A 23,512-nucleotide genomic window follows, 5' to 3' on the forward strand; every position below is an offset into this window, starting at 1 on the left:
ACAGTTGGATTTTTTTAGCTAGAAGCAGTTAATGTGTGGTGGAATATCTTTGAAGATGAACCTATTTGGCAGTAGTGTGATCATGTGTTCAGACCTGTCAAATTTTGAGGTTAAATCAAAACAAACAAACTGGCATATATTCTTGGAATTGACAACAGTTAAATATACTTTAAACTTACTCTAGCACAAACAAACTGGCATATATTCTTGGAATTGACAACAGTTAAATATACTTTAAACTTACTCTAACCTACCTACCTACTTTTATAAAAGTACTTGGCAATTTAGAGAATATATACTGTGAAATAGATTAGTGATTCCTAATTCCAAATCAACTAATGAATAAGTTGATACTTAATTATTGTCTCCAAATTATAGGTGATGGTTGCTTTAGTTAATTATATGAGTAAAAATTAAAATATTGAATCTTTATAATATTGCATAGGTTAATTAATTTCGATCATTATATTAATAGAATAATGTGGCTGCTGTGACTGGGATACACATAAAATAACTGTTGGGACATACAGTAATGACGATTTACGTTTAGTTTTGAAATCTCTTAACATCTAAATAGACATAGACCCGCCTTTTGGGTTTCAAGTTAGGGACCAGAATTAAATACTCTTGAGATGACAAGATAAACCTTTATATACTAACGTTTTGACCCATTAAATTATAATTTACAGCTAATTGTATTGCTGATAATTCATTAATGCAATCACTAATCAGATAAATTCACCTCGTACAAACAGGATAACATTATACGATAGGCCAAGGAAGCAAGATTCGAGTTTGGTTGATAAAATGCAGTAGCCATTTTATACTGATTTTTTTCTTATAAATTAGACAATGAAACATACTGAATCATTTCATTTGATCTTAAATGGGCATTCTTTTGTAAGTAATACAACCCGGCCTCTAAATGCCTAATGATTGCCAGTTTGTTTGTTTTGATTTAACCTCAAAATTTTACAGGTATGAACACATGATCTCACTACAGCCAAATAGGTCCATCTTCAAAGATATTCCACCCTTAATGGCTTAACTGCTTCTAGCTAAAAAAATCCAACTGTATGTTATGTATGTTTTTTTGTTTTTATTATGTATGTGGGTTGGTTCTATGACGTGTGTTCTAACATAATTTCTTGTAATATAACCAGGGGACGACCCATTGTTTATGATTAAATCGTTTTATTTTGGAAAAACTAGGTTTAAATAACTTAAATAACAAGAATTGTTTTCAGCTAATCCCTAAGGATGACAAATCTACTAAAGGAGTAGGCTATGTTTAATCTATGATATCACGTACTGTATGAAGTTCATGTTTTGGAACCTGAAATTGGAATCAATAGACATGTTTTTTTTCTTCAGGAATGCTCTGTGCGTTGGATTGTTTTGTTTCAGTCCCACAAATGTGAGCATTTACCAAAAGCATAAAATTGCCAAAAGTGTTTAAGATGGCATTTTGTTAAGGCTAAACAAGTCAATTCTTCAAAAAACTTGCAATGATAAAATTCCGACAAGGGTTGGAATGGTGTTCAAGCAATTAACATAGACCTATATGCATGATATAGTTTTTAATAAAGGTTTGTAGGAAAGTAATTGTGACCAGACTAGGGGGCGGGAAAATTATTTGGGCCTAGGGGCGCCAAAATACTAAATCCGGCCCTGTATTTCACCCTGAAAATCGTGTTTGAACATTTTGAAAAACGCTAGGAATCGGTAAACATTTAGGACCCAGACCCCAGCTTAAAAACACTTCCTGAAGTGTGAAATTGTGTAAAAAGTGTATAAAATTAAGTTTTGGAGGATAATAAGTTTAATTGGGGAAAAAGCAATTTCAGTCCCAAATAATGACTGGAATTTAATAAAACCGTTAGGGTCGGTTTTAACCACAGTTCCTCCAAAACCTCAATATAAGTTACACCAATTTTACACAATTCCACACTTGAATAATGTTGAATTCACTAAATCGATGTGAAAAATTCACAAGGAATATGCACTCGACTTAGGCTATAATTTACTGCTGTCTCACTCAAAGATAACCAAAACCGGCACGCACGGAGAGCACCATGTCTTTGGTTTGCCGATAGCAAACCAGCAACTAGCCTACAACGAAAATACCCTACATCACAGAGAAATAATAAAAATTACTTCTCTGTGCCTACACTGTCCCTGTTTGAAATAGGGATGCGTGTGGACAGTCTAGTCAAGTAGCTTGCATTTGAACAAATCAACAACTGGGCCTATTAACTCGTCTGACATACTCGACCCGTGTAAACCAGGCTTTAGCTAATGATTCTCATCTTTCTAAAAGGGTAAAAGTTTTGCTATGACATCTTTGCACTGAGAAACTTCTTAACTAAAATAGTTTAACTGTTTTTATAGTATAGAAGACCTTTGTTGTTATAAAAGTATATCACATGTTAACACTTTAAGTGTAAGTTTCAACAAAGATGCTTTTTACTAGGAAAATATGAGGGCTGTCAGAAAATTAAGGCCTCCAGCTAGCTCTTGTCGCAGACAAGCAATCGAGTTCAAATCCGAAACCAAAATCGGGACAAGATCCAGAACTAACATTTACTTCATACACTACTGTTCTAGTCGGTTCTCAAATCCTATGGGATAATTAGTTTTGTCATAGTATTAAAAAAAGTATTTCAAGAAAGAAAATTATGGTCCTGACAAGTTTAATTTAAACTGCGTTCTGTGATTAGATTAGATAAATTTGGTGTCAGTTGTCAACCGTTATTGAAGTTAATTGCTATTTGACAGATGTGAATGGAGAGTACATTATTTGAGTGTAATGGAAATGTGGGTAATGGGTGGAGGTAGTTTGGAATGTATGTGGTCTTAAACATTTGGATGATTTTTTCATAGTGCAGGCTGACTATTGTCATTCATCAGCCTCAATTTGAAGTAATCACCAAGGTTAGTAGATTTTTGCTTGCTTGTCATAGGGTAATTAAACTAGAGCCTTACTGGTGGGGTGGTGGGAGAGTCTATACAAAACTAAGAGTCCTTGGAGGCTAGCGGCGATATTGGATAATTTCAAACAGCTGCTGAAGAATTAATTAATATCCAAAAATAGTTTTTCAAACACCAAAGTGATTATAATTTAAATATCTTGTATGCTATGAGATTAAAAATTGTTTGTTGTTTTGAATTGATTTCCAAGGGAGTTCATGGAAGCCAAAGGCCATCTTGGATTCACCTACCATAAGAGCAATGTTAATTTCGTTATTTTTATTCAGCCGCTGACAAGTTATTTACCATCTAAAAATATATTTTTTTTTCTTTAATCCATTTATGTACATTTAATAGGTCAAAATATTTTTCTGCATCTGTCAACTACTGGCAACGGATTTCAACAGTCTTGACCCACTTGAAACCTAATGCAGTCCTTTGCACTGAATGCGATTAATTCTAGGCTGGAGCGTCAATTCTCTTTCACGTTTGCAAATAGTCTGATGAGATTAATTGTTTTAAAGTGGTGGGAACCGGCTAGAATAGTAGGCCTAGTGGATAAAGTAAACAAAAACAACATTCATCTCCGGTTTAAACTATCTCGCTTGGCTTCGACAAGAGCTCAATAGAGAACTTAACTAACAGACAGCAGGCAGCTTTGGTATTACAAAAAATTGATATTTAAAATTACTGTTAGATAAACTTTTGAAGGTTCAAATTATTTTAGGTGATTAAAACTGCCCTAACATGAAGTATGGCCTACCAAGAGATGAAAAACCGAAGAAGAGATGGAAAGCCAAAATTGAAAATGAACTTAGGGATCTGCAAATGGAGGTTTGCTTCCTTAAAAAGAAGTTAGAAGAGACTAATAAAAAATTAATTGAATCTTCATCAACACGACCACAAGTCCAATCAACTTTTACCGCAGGTATGATCCACAGTGAAGCTCTGTGAAAATTTAATTTTTTAATCATATATTAAAACATTTTCCTAGACAACTAAAGATGTATTAGACATTATATTAAAAATACATCAAAAGAGTATTAGAGTAAGCCTAGAGAAAGAGATGTTTTCTTCTTTGACATGGCACAAATCAATCATTGATCCATCATTGATTGAAATTTAGAGTTTAAATTAAAATTGAAATACATAGTTGAAATTACCCCCAAGGTCCATAGGGGATCGTGAGAGATCTGCCAACTGTCCTCCTTTAAACACCTTGTTGAAATCTTATCGCTAACACTTATCTATATATTTAATACGCTAGGCATATTTTTGTCATAATTGTTTTGGAGTGGTGGTGCTACCGATCACCATGTCCAAGGTGTCGTTAGAAAGGTCTTAGCATGTAGTTTTGCCATCAAACAAACACACTTTGGAATTCCATCAGGGCTCTGCCCCAGTGGCCTTCAAAGTTCCCATGTTATTCTTAAGGAGAAAATGTTTGTTTACATTTGAACAGATGAATACTTTGAAATTGACACTAATATTTGAAACAGCTGGTTATACTAAAATTTTGCACAAAATCAAAACATAACCAAAAATACGTTCGACATAATGGAGACTAATAAGACGTTGACCTGAACGGCCAATAGGAGAAGGCCGACAAACTTAAACTCTGGACGGCCAATAGGAGGAGGCCGACGAACTTAAACTGGTAGACGCGAACGAAATACAAATAATACTATTGTCGTTGATAGCCGAATACAGCAAGCACCCTTCCCTGTTGTTTTTAAGTGTGATCTCCAACAGCCGCCTGAACATTTCACAGTCAATTTAGGACTGTTGGATAATTGCTGCATAAGCTGTTGATTTTGGAAGACAAGGAGGCTGGTAGGACTACATCGTTAACAGAAGAGAGGAGATATTAGATGAGTGCCAAATGCGTTGGGAACAGAGTGTTTTGTTTTATGTTAACGTTTTAAAGGTAAACGTTTGGATATAACATCAAAAAGAGACTGGAACAAGATTGGGAGATGAGCCATTATGAAACGCAGTTTGTCACAGGACATGGACAATTTCAAGGCAAATTTGTGAAGATTTCACATGGTGGAAGAGGAAGTATGTAGATGTGGAGAAATAAAAACCACAAGTCAAAATAAAAACCACAAGTCACGTATTTATAAATTGTTCACTTCAGGAGACAAATAGGAGAGAACAGGAATAAGTCTTGGATAAGAGAGGTCTAGAGATGAGGAAATAAAACATGATGAGTGACAAGGAAACAATTGAGACGTTTAGAAAAGTAGCTATGGAAATAGGAAATACCCCCGCCGCAGCAAACCTGCAGACTTAGCGAATTTCCATCTGCCTGATTGGATTTAAACTAAAATGTCTCCTTAAAAATATCACATTTATTCCCTTATTTAAACAGAATTAGTTTAATGAGTACTTAGGTTTGCTGCAACAGGGAGGGTAAAAAAGTTTTTTTTAATGTAAAATATTAAAAAGTACTGTGGTTTAGTAAGAAATTAATGTATTTTCCAAATTTGATCAAAATATGTTCATAAACAAGCAAACTGCAACAGTTGACTTATTCTCCATATGAATAACATGGGAATTTTAAAATTACAATTTTTTTGAATTTTCTCCGTAACAATTAGGCGCATAATAACGCTTCAATATACTAAATTATTTGTTTTTTAAGCTCTACAAAATGGTTTAAAAAGAAATTGTGAAATTTTGTGTTTTTAGGGTCAAAATTGGGAAAAACCTATTTTTACCCCATAAAACCCTCCATAAACCCCCGTTCCCATAGTCCGATCATGCTGGTTCGCGAACTCATTCAAGTTTATCCCACCTTACACCTTCAAACCAAATTTTATCAAAATCGGACAAAAATTACTCAAGTTATCGTGCGGATGGACATATATATATATATATATATATATATATATATATATATATATATATATATATTTTAATTTAGGTGTTCACGTAATAGGGCTGCTGATATATTAAATATTTAAGTAAATAAGTACAACTGAGCACCCTGAATATTATATTTTATAAAAGAAGTGACATGTTTCGGACATTAGTCCATTTTCAAACTTCAAAATACATTAAACACTTAACTGTTGTTTGTATTGTTTGTTTGTAAATAAATATAATTTTTACATACAGATGATTTATAGAACTAGACAGGATTTGGAAAAACATTTTTGTTACTGATTATTTAATTTTAAAATTTGGTCAAAGATTGGGTTTCTTGAAGGAATTTGGCTATTATAAATATGATTTGGATTTTTTAGATTTTCTTCGTACATATGAAATATTCTTCAGTTGAATCCATTCGATTTCCTTTGTTTAAAACTTTTAGAACTTTCATGTTGTTTTTTAAATTTGTGTAATTGTGGTTGGTCGATAAAAGGTGTTCAGCAAAGTTTGATTTCATGGATGTTCATAGTTGAAAAGTGTTACTAAGTGTAATGTACTAAGTGTGTTAAAAGTGTAATGTTGTTACTCTTAAGAGCTTGAATGTGCTCTTTGAATCTAGATTTAAAAGAGCGTCCTGTCTGACCAATGTAGAAGTGTTCACAATCAGTGCAGTTAATTTTGTAAATGCCAGATTTGTCATAGATGTCTTGATGTTCTTTATTTGTATTAATGTTATTTGTTATCATATTGAAGCGTTATTTTTTGTTTTAAATCCAATTTTGTATTCAGAATTTTGAAAAGTTTTTCTTGTAGTCCTGTTAAGAGTTTTATTGAATGGGATACTAATGAATTTCTCTTTCTTCTTTCTTTCTTTGTTGTGTTCTTGATTTTGATTTTTCTTTCTTTTGCTTATATCCATTCCTTGATGCTAAGTATTTAATTTTGTTTAATTCTATCTCGTAATTTTTCTTTGTCATTGGAATGTTCAAAAGACGATTAAGCATGGATCTGAGAGCAGATAGTTTGTATTTCCAAGGATGCAGTGGCGGCTCTAGGACCTAGTCTAGGGGGGGGCTCCGGGGGGTTTGGGGGGTGTGGAGCACCCCCCTTTCAGAAGAGGGGTGTCCTCCCCCGGAAAAAATTTTAAATTTTTAAAGCCGTTTGGTGACTTTCTGAAGCAATTTTAACGCCTAAAACTATGTCCAATAATAGTCCAAAAACTCCCATTTCACCTGTTGTTTGTCATGCATGAGCAAATAGACATAAGTAGAGTAAAGTAAAGTATATTTTTTAAATAGTTTTTACCAATTTATTTAATAGATCAGATTTATTATCCTAATAGAACTAGGCCTATATTAAATATGAATAGATATTGCAAAACATAACAATTAATCCTCTATTGTGGTTTCTATTTCATAATTCAACTTTTTAAACCTAGTTTTAATTTGTACTGCTCAATTTCGCAATTTTGGGGGAGGGGTTTGACCCTCTAACCCCCCTCCCTGCCTACGGCCTTGTAAAACGGGACTACACTGTATTGAAAATATAACTAACAATTGATAATTTAATAGTAAAAAATCCACGGCAATAATGAGTAGATAACCAAACGGTAAGGCCTGACATTGATTGAATTGTATAATTTAAACACCCACGGCAATAACGAATAGAAAACCAAACCATGAGGGTAAGGCTTGACTAATTGTATTTTATATTAAAACATCCACGGCAATATGAGTAGAAAACCATACCATGAGGATAAGGCCTAACTTTAATTGTACTGTTTGAATGTGAAATCCATCCTCCTTTCTTTCTGCCCGGCGAAGTGATCTATTACTTTTTCGTTGAAGTTTAAAGTTGACAACAGCTTTTTTTCGATAGAACACATAGCAAGCGCACTTAGTCTGTCTTGTTTCATGGTACTCCTGGTAAACGTTTTAATTCGTTTCAAAGTAGAGAAACAACGTTCACTTTCCGAAGTAGTCATAGGTATTGTGCTTATGATTTTTAAAAGTTTGATTGACTCTGGAAGCACATCTTTGAGGTTGTTGTCATAGACAAAGTTGAGTAGTCTTAATGACCCTGTGGCCGTTGAAAAATCATTCCTATTGTAAATAACATTTAACTCCTGTTTCAATTCAGTTTTATTTAGGCTAAATAGTTCCGCAGCAGCGTGTAACTCTTTTTCGGGAAACTTGGTTTTAAACTCCCCAAACAAACTTGGCTGAAACAGTTTTGCCGCGGACAAATGATTTACAAACGTAAAACGGTCATCAATTCCCGACGTAATTATGTCACACACTTCCTTTGCGACGACGCGTTTTTGATCGTCGTGTCTTCTCCGCTTTTTGCTCGATTCGGGTTCACTATCTCTCGGTTGATCTAACATGGTCGAGTTTCTTACGCGATCTACCACAGTTTTGAAATCGCCGACAAACTTAAACGCCTTGACGCAATCAATTGTTGTTTGCTGCAGTTGGTTGTACAGAATGTCACTGTGGGGCAGTATTTGATTGAAAAAGTCCAGCCAGAAAATAAAGTCTTCGTCTTTTAGAATACTTCTTAGGCCAACAGCTTTATTTATTGTGGCATAGTCATTGGTGTCATCGTCAAACATTCCTCCAACTCTCTTTGATAATTAAAAACTGTGCTTACAATTCTGGATTTAAAATTCCACCGAGTACCTGAGCTTTTTGGAATACGACGTTTTACTATCTCATCGAGAACTGCAGTTCTCTTTGTTGACTGGGAAAAGAATGATGAAAACCCCTCGATATTACTGAAGAATATCTTAACCTGCTTATTTTGTGTAGCACTGCGTTCAATGATTAAGTTTAATTGATGTGCGTAACAGTGTACAAAATTTGCATTCTTATATTTAGATTTTACACGCGCTTGTACTCCCGTGTGTTGGCCACTCATTACGGAAGCCCCATCGTAGCTCTGGGCAATGACTTTATCAGGAGTTTTGTCGAGGTTTAATTGCTCTAATACTTCAAAAATTGTTTCGCTAACTGATTCTGCATCATGGTCTTTTGGTCTAATAAAAGTGATAAATCGCTCGTGAATCGTGCCATTCAGCTCGTACCTAATAACAAATACTAGTTGGGATAAAGTGGCACAGTCTGTTGTTTCGTCGGCTTCAATAGCAACATAGTCGGTTTGTGTCAATTCGTCACGAATCATTTGCAGACAAACGTAATATATTGAGTCCAATAACTCGTTCTGTATGGTTTTAGACAGACCCAAAAACACTCGGTTATTTGTTTGATTTATGTGCTGTTGCAATGTTACATCCAGCTCCGCCATAAGGTTAACCAAACCACGAAATATGCCAGGATTTTTTGAATTTTCGCGTTCATCATGTCCTTGTAATGCTAATTCAAACGCTCCACAAAATTTAATTGCATCAATTAGCTTACTTAGAATGTATCGATTTTTCGAAACATCTTCATTTTGTTTTTGTATTTTTAACCTATATGCATTGTCCAATTGGCATCTAATATCAACTTTACCTAAAACAGCATATTCTATTGACGCATTTATGTGTTTTTCACTTGTTTTATGTTTTTTTACTTTTTCCAGTAGATGTTTAAGGTCTGAAATGCAGTCTACAGTCCATGCTCTATCTTGAACCCCCATGACCAAACAAGTGTAGCAGAAAAATGAATTTTTAATTGAACAACCACATAGCCAATCTGCATGATTGTACATATGTGGCGAAAATTTTCGTGTGAAGCTATTCTTATTCTTTGAACTGTTTTGAATTCGGTTTATGTTCATGAAAGGTCTAGGAGGTCCTAATTTTTTCAAAGAAATTCTGTGGTCAATATTTTTGATTCCTTCATTGATAATCAGGCTAACTTCGTTAGTGACGTTAGCCGTCGACGACAACGAAATGTCGCCGTCCATTATTATTTAGATTTAGGCCTTCAACCCACGGCAAATTTACCCGTAATAACTTATTAAGACTAATAATAAGTAACTATAACTAAAATTGTCCGAGTCACTTTACCTATGGTTAGTTTACTTAGTTTTCGGGTTGATTAGGTTAGCCTATACTAAAACTACAGACGTAACTTATTGACTCAAAGATACCAACTAACTAACTCAATCAATTAAGTATAACTATTAATAATTTCTACTTAGCTCTTTCAATCTTCAACAAACTACCGCTGCCTTCCTTACGCCTCCATCACTATCACTAAACACTATTGATCACAAAACAACAGGTCGTTTGGCACTAAACTATAACTGAACTGTGGTCATGGACATGGAAAGAAGTGAGGTTAGTTAATGTTTATGGTAGTGACAGTGTGGATGATGGCTCCAGCGCTGCCAACATGGTTCTTCCTATCCTAATCGTGTGTGATGCAGAATTATCCAGTTTAGGGTGGCTGCCCTGATTTATGGATGCGCGCGCAGCTTTGGACTCTGCCCCAGAGTCCCTATTGTAAAGCATTGGAATGACGTCACGGCACCCTCAGCGCTGTTAGGTGTTTCTACCATAAGACTACATGCATTGAGTTTGGGACGGAGGTTGCCGCCGTCCGCAATCCACATTATGAAAGCGACTATCGCAAAACAGTCATTACTGGATTCAAAATTTAAAACTATTTCATTTCATATTATTATCATATTGATTAAGTAGTCGTAAGTAATTGTAATTTAATTTTAATTACGACATATTATTTTTTTATTACATAAATAAAAAAAATATTGATTTCTGTATTGTTGGGAGGGCGGCGTCCGAGAGTCCTTATGGGCTAGCCGCTACTGCAAGGATGGTTAGAATTTGATGGTATCATTAGGTCTGATTGAGTTGGTTTTTTGTAAATTTTGAAATCGTGTTTGTTTATGTTTTTTGAAATAGTTAGGTCGAGATAGTTTATATCATTATCGTTAATTTCTTGGGTAAATTTTATTTTCTTGGACAATGTGTTCAAATATTTTAAAAAATCTTTACTTTCCTCTTCATTTCCTTCAAAAAGGCAAATGACATCATCCACATATCTGTACCAATATTTGATTTTTGAGTGGTATGGATTTAAATCATTGTTAATTTTGTTTTCTTCCAAATTATGTATGTAAATATCAGCAATCAAACCAGATAAAGGGGACCCCATTGCCAAGCCTTCTCTTTGTTGGAAGAATTTTTGATCAAACGTAAAATAATTTTGGTTTAGACATGTTTCTGTCAGTTTTGTGATTTCTTTAATTTCTTGTTCAGAAAGGATGTTGCTCTTTTCTAAATCATGTTTTAATATCTTCAAAGTTTCTTTGGGGGGAATGTTGGTATACATGTCCTTGATATCAAAAGATATAAATTTTGAATGTGTTGGTATTTCTTGATTTTTTATTTTGCTAACAAGTTCAATGTTGTTTTTTATGCTGTAGTTTGTATCCCAATTAAGACTGTTTTTAATTTTATTATTTAAGTATCTACAAAGTTTGTATGTGGGTGCTGATCTAAAATTTACAATAGGTCTTATTGGTATATCAATTTTGTGTGTTTTAGGGAGTCCTTTCAACATTGGAGCTTTAGGATTTATTATTTTCAAATCAGATTTTTCTTGGTTTGAGAGATGTTTGCATTGTGATATTACTTTGTTAGTAGCTTTTGAGAATTCTTGTGTTGGATCTTTTGTTAGTAGGGAAAAATTGTTACTATCAATTAAAGTTTGTACCTTTTCTTTATAATCAGAATTTTTTATTATGACTGTTGTATTTCCTTTGTCTGCTTTAACTAGAGTGGAATCGTTATCTTTCAATTTTGTGCAAATGGAATTAATTATTTTCATTTCTTTGTTTGTGTTATTGATCAATTTAGTATTTCTTACCTTTGTGTTGTTTTTGTTCAATTCGTGGATAAAGTTGTATTTTATTGGTTCTTGGTCTTGTTTGTCAATGTCTTTGAGATTTGCATTAATTTGTATAAGGTCTTCTTTTATTGTTGAGTTATTGAAATCAAGGTTAATATTGTACTTTAAAGATTTGTCTAGGATTTCGGTTTCTTCTGTTGAAAATGTTATGTTAGTAAGGTTTTTGATTCTTGGGTAGAATCCATGTGATTCTTCGTTTTCTTCATTAGGTAATAAAGTTGTTTGTTTGTATAGTAATTGGTCAAAATCTTCTTATTATGTATACATCTTTTCTTTAATATTTTAGGTTCTATCCATTTATTAATGTAAATATTGATTTCTTCCAATGATTCGGGGTGGTATTCTGTTTGTATTTTGTTTATAACGTTTGATTTTGAATTTTGGATTTCATTTAGTCTTGTATACAAATTTTTTATTTCTTCTTTGATCCAGATTTTCTTAGCAGTATTCAAAGTTTTCGAAGCTGCTTTTGATTGATTTTTAATTTGAATTTGGACATAGTTCGGTGTAATATTCTTCTTTAGGCATGTTTTATTAAACTTAATATCTTCTTGGATCTTTCTTTCTTTAAGGGTTAAGTATTTCAGTTCGTGAACTATTTTTTGGTTGTTAGTCATTTATGTTTTAATTTAGGTGTTCACGTAATAGGGCTGCTGATATATTAAATATTTAAGTAAATAAGTACAACCGAGCACCCTGAATATTATATTTTATAAAAGAAGTGACATGTTTCGGACATTAGTCCATTTTCAAACTTCAAAATACAGGGTGTTTATAAAAAACCTGATCGATTTTAACTTTGTCTCACTCATTCCGTGTTAGAGGTAGAAATCTCTAGTTTTCATTATTTGTTAGGGAAACTCAAAAAGTTTTATAATCAGCTGTTTTTATTAGCAGTACCTTCTTACATTGTTGTGTGATAAACAAAAACAAATAAGTAACATTTTACGTGGATCCTCGAGTGAAGACGCAGTGTGTCGAGTGGTTAATAGAAACTAAGTCTCCTCTTGCTGTTCAGCGTGGATTTAGAAGGAGATTTAACGGAAATCCTCCTTCAAAGAACACGATAAAAGCATGGTATGAGAAGTTCATGACCCATGGGAGCATACATCACAGAAAAGGCAATGGTCGTCCAAGGGTAAGTGAAGAAAATGTTCAAAGAATTCATCAATCATTTCTTAATAATCCGAGACAATCAACAAGATCTGCAGCTCGAGAGTTGAATATTAAGCATTCCACTCTACACAAAGTGTTAAAAAGAGTTTTGCATTTTCGGTCTTATAAGTTACAGATAGTTCAAAAGATTACGCGACAAGGCTGGGCCAGACGCAGAGAATTTGCAGTTACAATGCTCGACCGTTTAGAAACTGACAATAACATCTTAAACCGGATATTTTTTTCTGATGAAGCTACGTTTCATGTATCAGGGAAGGTGAACAGACACAATGTCAGGATATGGGGATCTGAGAATCCTCATTTTCGCCAGGAGCATACTAGGGATAGTGAGAAGGTGAATGTTTGGTGCGCCTTATCTTGCAACAGATTGATCGGCCCTTTCTTTTTTGCCGAAAGAAATATCAATGGGACAATTTTCGTGGATATGTTGGAAAACTTAGCCATTCCACAGTTTGAAAATGAGCAACCAAACCTGATGTTACAACTAGATGGCGCTCCACTTTATTGGAGACGGTTTGTTCGTGACTGTCTCGACGAACATTTCCCAAATCGTTTGATTGGCCGTGACGGACCTATACCTTGGCCACCAAGGTCGCCAGACATTACCCCATGGGATTTTTGTTTGTTTGGGGGTTTGTAAAAGATCGTGTTTACTCCAACAAAGTCAACAGCCTGGAAGAAATGAAGCAAAAGATCAGAGAAGCATTTGATGAAATTGATGTTCCGATGTTGTGGCGAGTTTGGGCAGATCTCGAACACAGACTTGATTATTTAAGAGCTAATAATGGAAGACATGTAGAAATAAGATAGTGTGAATGTGTCATCGTAAACTTAAGGAAATTGCCTTTGATTTAACATTAATTTAAAAAAATTGTGATGAAAAATAAAAGAGCTATGACTGTTTAAAATCCATCAGTTTTTTTATAAACACCCTGTACATTAGGCCCCGTTTATGCACCAAGTGCGGGAGCGGTGCGATAGCGGGCCAGCTCCCGCTGTAAATGAGTCTGTTTATGCACGAAGAGCGATAGCGGTAGCGGTTGGTTAAAGGAGAATGGAAGGGGGACACAGTCTTGCCAACTCAAACTCTGCCAAATAATTAACACAACTATTTGTCCTAAGTGCACATGCGCGTGGGTCAAGTTGGCAACCCTGGCTTCAGCCCAAGCAACCGCTGCGATTCCTAACTACACAGCGGGCGAATTAGAAATCGCAGCGGGAGGTCAACCGCTATCGCTATCGCTCTTGGTGCATAAACAGCCCCATTTAACTCAATGGTGTTAGAAATCGCTCCCGCTGTCGCTACCGCTACCGCACTTGGTGCATAAACGGGGCCTTAAACACTTAACTGTTGTTTGTATTGTTTGTTTGTAAATAAATATATTTCTAGTTAAAGCAGACAAAGGAAATACAACAGTCATAAAAAAAAATTCTGATTATAAAGAAAAGGTACAAACTTTAATTGATAGTAACAATTTTTCCCTACTAACAAAAGATCCAACACAAGAATTCTCAAAAGCTACTAACAAAGTAATATCACAATGCAAACATCTCTCAAACCAAGAAAAATCTGATTTGAAAATAATAAATCCTAAAGCTCCAATGTTGAAAGGACTCCCTAAAACACACAAAATTGATATACCAATAAGACCTATTGTAAATTTTAGATCAACACCCACATACAAACTTTGTAGATACTTAAATAATAAAATTAAAAACAGTCTTAATTGGGATACAAACTACAGCATAAAAAACAACATTGAACTTGTTAGCAAAATAAAAAATCAAGAAATACCAACACATTCAAAATTTATATCTTTTGATATCAAGGACATGTATACCAACATTCCCCCAAAAGAAACTTTGAAGATATTAAAACATGATTTAGAAAAGAGCAACATCCTTTCTGAACAAGAAATTAAAGAAATCACAAAACTGACAGAAACATGTCTAAACCAAAATTATTTTACGTTTGATCAAAAATTCTTCCAACAAAGAGAAGGCTTGGCAATGGGGTCCCCTTTATCTGGTTTGATTGCTGATATTTACATACATAATTTGGAAGAAAACAAAATTAACAATGATTTAAATCCATACCACTCAAAAATCAAATATTGGTACAGATATGTGGATGATGTCATTTGCCTTTTTGAAGGAAATGAAGAGGAAAGTAAAGATTTTTTAAAATATTTGAACACATTGTCCAAGAAAATAAAATTTACCCAAGAAATTAACGATAATGAAATAAACTATCTCGACCTAACTATTTCAAAAAACATAAACAAACACGATTTCAAAATTTACAGAAAACCAACTCAATCAGACCTAATGATACCATCAAATTCTAACCATCCTTGGAAATACAAACTATCTGCTCTCAGATCCATGCTTAATCGTCTTTTGAACATTCCAATGACAAAGAAAAATTACGAGATAGAATTAAACAAAATTAAATACTTAGCATCAAAGAATGGATATAAGCAAAAGAAAGAAAAATCAAAATCAAGAACACAACAAAGAAAGAAAGAAGAAAGAGAAATTCATTAGTATCCCATTCAATAAAACTCTTAACAGGACTACAAGAAAAACTTTTCAAAATTCTGAATACAAAATTGGCTTTAAAACAACAAATAACGCTTTCAATATGATAACAAATAACATTAATACAAATAAAGAACATCAAGACATCTATGACAAATCTGGCATTTACAAAATTAACTGCACTGATTGTGAACACTTCTACATTGGTCAGACAGGACGCTCTTTTAAATCTAGATTCAAAGAGCACATTCAAGCTCTTAAGAGTAACAACAGAACATCCATGAAATCAAACTTTGCTGAACACCTTTTATCGACCAACCACAATTACACAAATTTAAAAAACAACATGAAAGTTCTAAAAGTTTTAAACAAAGGAAATCGAATGGATTCAACTAAAGAATATTTCATATACGAAGAAAATCTAAAAAATCCAAATCATATTTTAAATAGCCAAATTCCTTCAAGAAACCCAATCTTTGACCAAATTTTAAAATTAAATAATCAGTAACAAAAATGTTTTTCCAAATCCTGTCTAGTTCTATAAATCATCTGTATGTAAAAATTATATTTATTTACAAACAAACAATACAAACAACAGTTAAGTGTTTAATGTATTTTGAAGTTTAAAAATGGACTAATGTGCGAAACATGTCACTTCTTTTATAAAATATAATATTCAGGGTGCTCAGTTGTACTTATTTACTTAAATATTTAATATATATATATATATATATAAATTTGGACGAATGGTGTTTTTGGCCTCTGGGGACATCAAAATGAAAAAGTAAATCGGTCCCGGGCTTAGGTCTTACCATGAGACCTACGGTAATAGCTACTTCCCTATAGGGAAATTCGCTAAAACCTGGGATAAATACAGGTTTTTAAATTTAAACAAATAAACAAACTAAAAATGAGAAAGAAAAGGATTGAAAACTTGCCCATGAAGGGGAGAGGAAAGGTTAGAGCGAATCTCAATGGTCCCTATCGCTCAGGGCAGTATGGGGAAGGGAGTCGTGCTGTTAGGCTTTTGGCCACATAATGTGTCTGGAAAACCTATTGCGGCTATGAGTGTGGCTATGTGTAGAAAACACTATTTACAATAAATGTTGATTACATCGATCTGTTATTTACATATTAAGTATTTCCATAATCTTTGAGTCAAATATTTTAAAGTCATCAGAAATTATGACTGTCATTCGTTTTAAAATAACACCTGTAATACTTAGCAATTGCTCGAATTCGAGCAACAGGTACACTAGTAATATAATAAATACCTTTGCTTTTATCAATGTATGACACTCCAAGGGGCGGTTCTAAGGAATTGTGGACGTCAAGGTACGTAACCTGTTATAATTGATTACCAATTCCGGAAGGCTTCAACATGAATAAACTAGTAAACTACTTTTTAAAGTAACAACTAGTAAAACTATTTTAGCGAATTTCCCTATAGGGAAGTAGCTATTACCGTAGGTCTCATGGTAAGACCTAAGCCCGGGACCGATTTACTTTTTCATTTTGATGTCCCCAGAGGCCAAAAACACCATTCGTTCAAATTTTTATATATCTATATATAGATATATATAAATATATCTGTCCATCCGCACGATAACTTGAGTAATTTTTGTCCGATTTTGATAAAATTTGGTTTGAAGGTGTAAGGCGGGATAAACTTGAATGAGTTCGCGAACCAGCATAATCGGACTATGGGAAAGGGGGATTATGGGGGGTTTTATGGGGTAAAAATAGGTTTATCCCATTTTTGACCCTAAAAACACAAAATTTCACAATTTCTTTTTAAACCATTTTGTAGAGCTTAAAAAAACAAATAATTTAGTATATTGAAGCGTTATTATGCGCCTAATTGTCACGGAGAAAATTCAAAAAAATTGTAATTTTAAAATTCCCATGTTATTCTTATGGAGGATAAGTCAACTGTTGTAGTTTGCTTGTTTATGAACATATTTTGATCAAATTTGGAAAATACATTAATTTCTTACTAAACGACAGTACCTTTTAACACTTTACATTAAAAAAAACTTTTTTACCCTCCCTGTTGCAGCAAACCTAAGTACTCATTAAACTAATTCTGTTTAAATAGGGAATATATGTGATATGTTTAAGGAGACATTTTAGTTTAAATCCAATCAGGCAAATGGAAATTCGCTAAGTCTGCAGGTTTGCTGCGGCGGGGGTATTTAGGCTATTTTTACGTTTTATACATTAAAGAAGCCGAAACAAGTCTCATCTTTATTTCTGTCTGTCCCGGCCCAAGAGGCATTTTAATTATTTAAATTAGTTATTAATTAATTATTTAAGCGTATTAATTATTTAGATAAACCATGTGATTGTAAACAGACAGTGAGCAAGTTAAGTTTCTTTCAATATGCCCACAAACCAGTGTTGGGTAAACTAGTAAACTACTTTTTAAATGCATCTTGCTACTACTACAACTACAATTAATTCTTTAAATGTAGCTTGCTTTTGCTACTTATATATTTTTACAAAATGTAGCTTGCTACCTCTACAACTACAATCAAAATGTAGCAAACTACTTTTTTGCTACATTCAGTTTTCCTATATAAATAAAATTAGAGTTTTGTCTGTACATTGCTCAGAATGATAAATCTTTAGGCCATTTTTACGTTTTATACATTAAAGAAGCCGAAACAAGTCTCATCTTTATTTCTGTCTGTCTGTCTGTCCCGGCCCAAGAGGCATTTTACGCGGCCTTCTCCTGAAAAACGAGAGTACCTACATTTAGTTTTTTAATAATAAAATACTAGTTTTTAGAATATGAGTGTACTGAACCCTTTTTAGTAATTTTCAACTCTTTTACAGATTATGAAATTAAAAAAATCACTAGGCCAGGATTTACCAATTCCTTGTTCATCCCGCATTAAAATAACATAACAAAATTTTGTTTGACGGTTGTTAGTGTAGAATTAGGGTTTAACATATTCTTGAGGCAGCATCTGCCTCTTATGTTATTGGGTATGAGGTTAAGAATCACAGAATTAGAAATATATACAGATGGTTGGAGCATATATTTGCACAAATTCTGTGTCCGACCATCTGCATCTTTCTAATCAGATGAGTTAGGGGCCGTCCAAATATTAGCTTACGTAACTTGATGAGGGAAGGAGAGGTACGGCTTAGTGTTATCATTTAATAAAAGGGTTTGTATTCATTGGTGTTATGTACCGTTTTGAGGAGGGGGGAGGGGGTTTACAAGATTGTTTTGATGACGGAATAAAAATATATTTTATTCTAAAGTACCAAAATGATCAAATTATGCAAATGACAGTCTTTTTGATAGAAATATTTTTAATATCAGTTACATTGTTTATTTTTGGTCTAGAACTGATATTATAGTTTCAAAATGTCTTACCAACTCCTACCTCTGATCCTCCAGTTGTAGAGGACATGATATAATAGATTTGGCCAGCCAAAGTTGAATACGAAAGCAAATAAAAATTTTGAATTTTTTGAATTAAAGGCAGATCTGAATTTATTACTATTAAATTTATGTAATGTAAGTTTTCTTCTCAAGGTGCTACAGTAAAAAGACACACACACGATAAAACATGAGTATGGCTTAGTATACAATTGATATTGAAAAAGACGTTTTTTGTAAACCTTACCTAAATCTGTTTAGATATTATTGTGTTCATAAAAGTTTTTTTCTTTAAATGTTTGTTCTCATTGATAACATTACTTCTAAACCAATTTCAAACAATTTTTTGACTTATTTCACCTAGATACCTTACCCCACAACCTTGTTTAAAAAAATATCGCACAGCGTTTCGTAACAAGGAGGGAGGGGGGCTTAGGCTCATTACCTAGCGTCACAGGGAGGGGTTTAAAAATTACAAAAAAAGTGTAACGTTATATGCGAACGACCACATATTACGTATATAAGCTGTGATCCTTTATCTCCTATAAAAAAAACTCCTATACTGGTAACTTAATTGTTAAATGAATTGGCATGTCTCACCTAAATTTAGCAAAACTTTACAGACAAATTTATTCAGTACGGTAGTCCATCAAGAGACATGAGCTGATTGTTAAAAAACACATGATAAAAATATAACTTTAAGAAAACAGGTTACGGACTTGAAATTATGAATTAATAAAACATACTGTGATTTGCTAGGCCTACTGATAAAGAAAAACACATAGTTGTTGGAAGAAAGTAGCATAAAAAGTAGCAAATACTACATTTACTGCTACTACAAATATAGCATGCTACCGCCTTTGCTACAGTTTTACAAAAGTAGTAATGCTACATTTACTGCTACAAAAATGCTACTGTAGTTTGCTACTACAAAACACTGCATCAAACTAACACGCTCCAACAGGGTTCTCAATCTGGACACTGGTAGGCCTTTCGTCAGGAAATCAGCTAGTGGGTCATTCCCAGACACGAGACATAGGCCTACATCAAATGTACCTGCAAGGAATTGCTCACGTACATACTGGTATCTCACATGAATGTGTTTTGACCGCTTATGAAACCCTCCAGCATTCCTAGCTAGTCGAACAGCTCCAGCGTTGTCTATAAAAAGAACAGCCTTGATTTCTTGACCGTATATCTCCCCCAACATAGTTTTCAACCATACAGTTTGCTTAGAAGCCTTACTCACAGAAATGAACTCTGCTTCTGTGGTTGACAATGTAACACAATGCTTTACTGAAGACCAACTTACAATGCCATTATTAGCAAACATACACAAATATCCTTTGTGTGACTTTCTTGACTTGTCATTTGCAAAGTCAGCATCACTGTAGTTACGGAAAATTGGTTCACTTTTGGAATAAGTCAGTGAATAATCCAATGTCCCCTTTAAATACCGGAATATTCTCTTGACATCACTCCATGCTTGCATAGTAGGATTGTTCAGCTTTTGTGCTACCATATTCACAGCACAAAACTTATGTCTGGCCTCGTATTTGTTATGTACATCAGACTGCCCACAGCTTCTCGGAAGGGAGCTCTTTTACTCAAAGGCTTGTTTTCCTCCACTGTAACTTCATGCTTCGTGCATAAAGGCGTACCAACTGGATTGCATTCTGACATCCATTTGCAAACATGTACAAGTCCCTTTCATGTACACTTTTGATGTAAGATTTCTGACTCAAAGAAATCCTGCCCTCTGCTCTATGAATCTCCATTCCAAGGTAGGTTTCAGGATCGGTAACTTTCAACTGAAGTCTTGTTCCAATTGTTCAATAAAATCAGACATCTCTTGTTGATTTGAAATAGCAATCAGACCATTATCAACAAACATAACTACATACAATTTTTTAACCGTTCTTGTTACGAATAAACAAACATGGATCTGCAGTACTTTGGCTAAAACCCTTCTTAAGCATACTTTGCATTAGACACTTACTCCAACATCTTGGACTTTGTTTCAGACCATACAAACTGTGTTTCCAAACTCTTCCACTTGTCATCATAACCTTCAGGTTGCCAAGTACAGATATCCTCATCTAACTTAGAATACAAAAAACACAGTTTTTACATCAAACTGTTTTAAGTAAAGATCTTCTTGAACAGCTACATTCAAAAGACATTGAATGGTATCACTTCGGACTACAGGGTTGAATGTCTCATTATAATCCTCTCCATACTTTTGAGCATATCCTTTTGCAACCAACCTTGCCTTGAAGCGTTCTGGATTTTGTTTTTGTGTTAGAACCCACTTTAGACTTATAATTCTCTTATAACGTGGACATGGAACTAACTCAAACACTTCAGTTTCATTTATTGATGCCATTTCATTATTCATTGCAGCTTGCCAGGGCCACCAATCAGGACTGTTAACTGCTTCGTCGGCCTGCTTCAGCAAGTAAAACATATTCTTGAAGGTATGATGGTGTATGTCGCTGACATTGACGTCGACTGTCATCTTCATTTATGGCTCTTAATACATCTTTTTCAACTGACATAACATCATTTTCAGCAGAAACTACATCATTTTCAGCACACACTGCATCATTTTCAATCCTCACATATCCATTTTCATTGATTTTTCATGGAAATTTAATGCACATTTCAACTTCATTTTCATGAATTCCCTCATTCCATTGAGAAGACTCACCAGCATTTTCATCTTCTTTGTTTCCTTCGATCTGTCGAGGAGACGTCTCCTTCAAGAATGAATAATTTTTCATGATTTCCTTGGACATTTCCTTGAAAATAACGTCTTTGCTTACCACAATCTTTGGCGCAACATAGACTCTATAGCCATCTTGTTCGTCACAATATCCAACTAATATGCCAAAACCGATTTAGCAGACCATTTCTTCCACTTCGGTTTTAGTACATGAACATAGCACTCAGCACCAAAAGGGCGAAAATGTTGAACGGGCGCAGGACCCTTTTGAAACCACAACTCGTAAGGAGTTATTTTCTTCTTCAAGTTCTTTTTTCAAGAAATCAATATGGCTTCAGACAAAATAGGAGCACAGGTACTGCAGTTGTTGACTTTATGAAGCAATGTATATATAGCGTTGACTCAAGGTACAGTGTCATGGGAAATTTTTATGACATGTCTAAGGCCTTTGACACTATCTCCCACAGGATATTATTAGATAAGCTTAAGTTTTATGGGGTTGATCAACATTCTTTAGACTTAGTTAGCTCTTACTTGTCAAATAGATTTCAAGCAGTTTTTTGTAATGGTAGTTACTCTTCATTTCTGCCTGTATATACAGGTATTCCACAGGGTTCTATATTAGGCCCTACAATGTTTATAATTTACATTAACGACTTACCAAATATTGTAAATGATAATTGCTTATTTCCTTATATGTATGCAGATGACTTGGCAGTTCAAATAGTTTGTAAAGATTCTATTGAATTAAAAAGACTAGTTTCAAAATGTAATTCTGTTGTGGATGAATGGTCAGCTGCTAACATGTTGTGTTTGAATAAAAATAAAACGCAAAGCTTAGAATTTAGTCACAGTGCTAATAGAAATATTGATAGTGTAAAATTTTTAGGTATCTTTCTTCAAATATGAAATGGAATATGCACATAGATTTTGTCTGCAAGAGGGTTTCAAAAGCCATATTTTTGTTGAGAAAATTAAAATGTATTGTTACTGTAGATGTTTTGATATCAGTATATTTTGCTTTTGTACACTGCCATTTGTTGTATGGCATTTTTGTTTGGGGAACTGATACTAATGTAAAAAAATTTGTCAAAACTACAAAAAAGAGCTATGAGAGTTATGGCAGGAGCACATCCCCGTGAACATTGCAAACCTCTGTTTAAAAAATTTAAAGTTCTTACCGTCACTTCAATGTTTGTTCTTGAAAGTATTATGTATGTTAAGTTAAACTCAAACGTTATTCCTACAAACAAAATTGTTCATAGTCATCACACAAGAAATAATAATAATTTTAGGATAAACCAATGTAATTATCAAAGCACAATTGTTAGTTCTTTTGAGTTAGGAATAAGACTGTTCAATATGTTACCACCTCGCCACTCCTCCTTCAATAGGATACCACTGTTCCCTACATTAAAGTTTAGAACCTGTATGTCTTAAGAAACAGTTGAAATGTATTTTGTTGCAGCTTAGTGTATATTCTTTGAATGAATTCATTGAAAATTGTAAATCAATGGACTGATGCATTTGATTTGTAAATAATTAGTAAATACTCTGTTGTACAGTACCTATTTTTGACGTTGTCATACATTGTAAATGTGTTGCGGCAATAAATGATTTGACTTTGACTTTGACTATACCATCAACAGACGGTCTAGTGCGGTTGATAACATGACAGGCAGTGTTCATGGCCTCAGCCCAAAAACTCAAGGGTAATTTCTTAGCATACAAAGTGCTACGTGCTGCTTCTACTAAGATTCACATTTCTCGTTCAACGGACCCCATTGTTCAGGTGTTGTTCCAGCCGTTGCGGTATTATCTCTTGGACTTTGATCCCTTGGCTTGCTTCGTTTGATGATGTTATTGAAAATAGTGTGAGATTTAAATTGTAGTTGGTCATTTAGTATGGATTCATTGTTGTATTTTATTTTATGGGCTTTATAAATCTCA

At 34.0% G+C, this 23,512-nt stretch overlaps 1 protein-coding gene across 2 annotated transcripts in view; it reads left to right on the plus strand.

The window, feature by feature from the left end:
* The window catches only part of LOC128982948 (uncharacterized), a 109,701-nt gene that overhangs the window by 25,018 nt on the left and 61,171 nt on the right, over positions 1-23,512 (plus strand). For both annotated transcript variants that reach the window (XM_054402049.1, XM_054402048.1), the window contains exon 2: positions 3,698-3,898. In XM_054402049.1, coding sequence (XP_054258024.1) covers positions 3,718-3,898 — 181 coding nt within the window. In that variant the 5' untranslated portion in view covers positions 3,698-3,717. The remainder of the gene's footprint in view (positions 1-3,697; positions 3,899-23,512) is intronic.

This window comes from Macrosteles quadrilineatus, unplaced genomic scaffold (assembly GCF_028750875.1).
Source record: "Macrosteles quadrilineatus isolate MER2022 unplaced genomic scaffold, UCM_ALF_1.0 Scaffold_1__1_contigs__length_201487025, whole genome shotgun sequence".
Lineage (NCBI taxonomy): Eukaryota > Metazoa > Arthropoda > Insecta > Hemiptera > Cicadellidae > Macrosteles > Macrosteles quadrilineatus.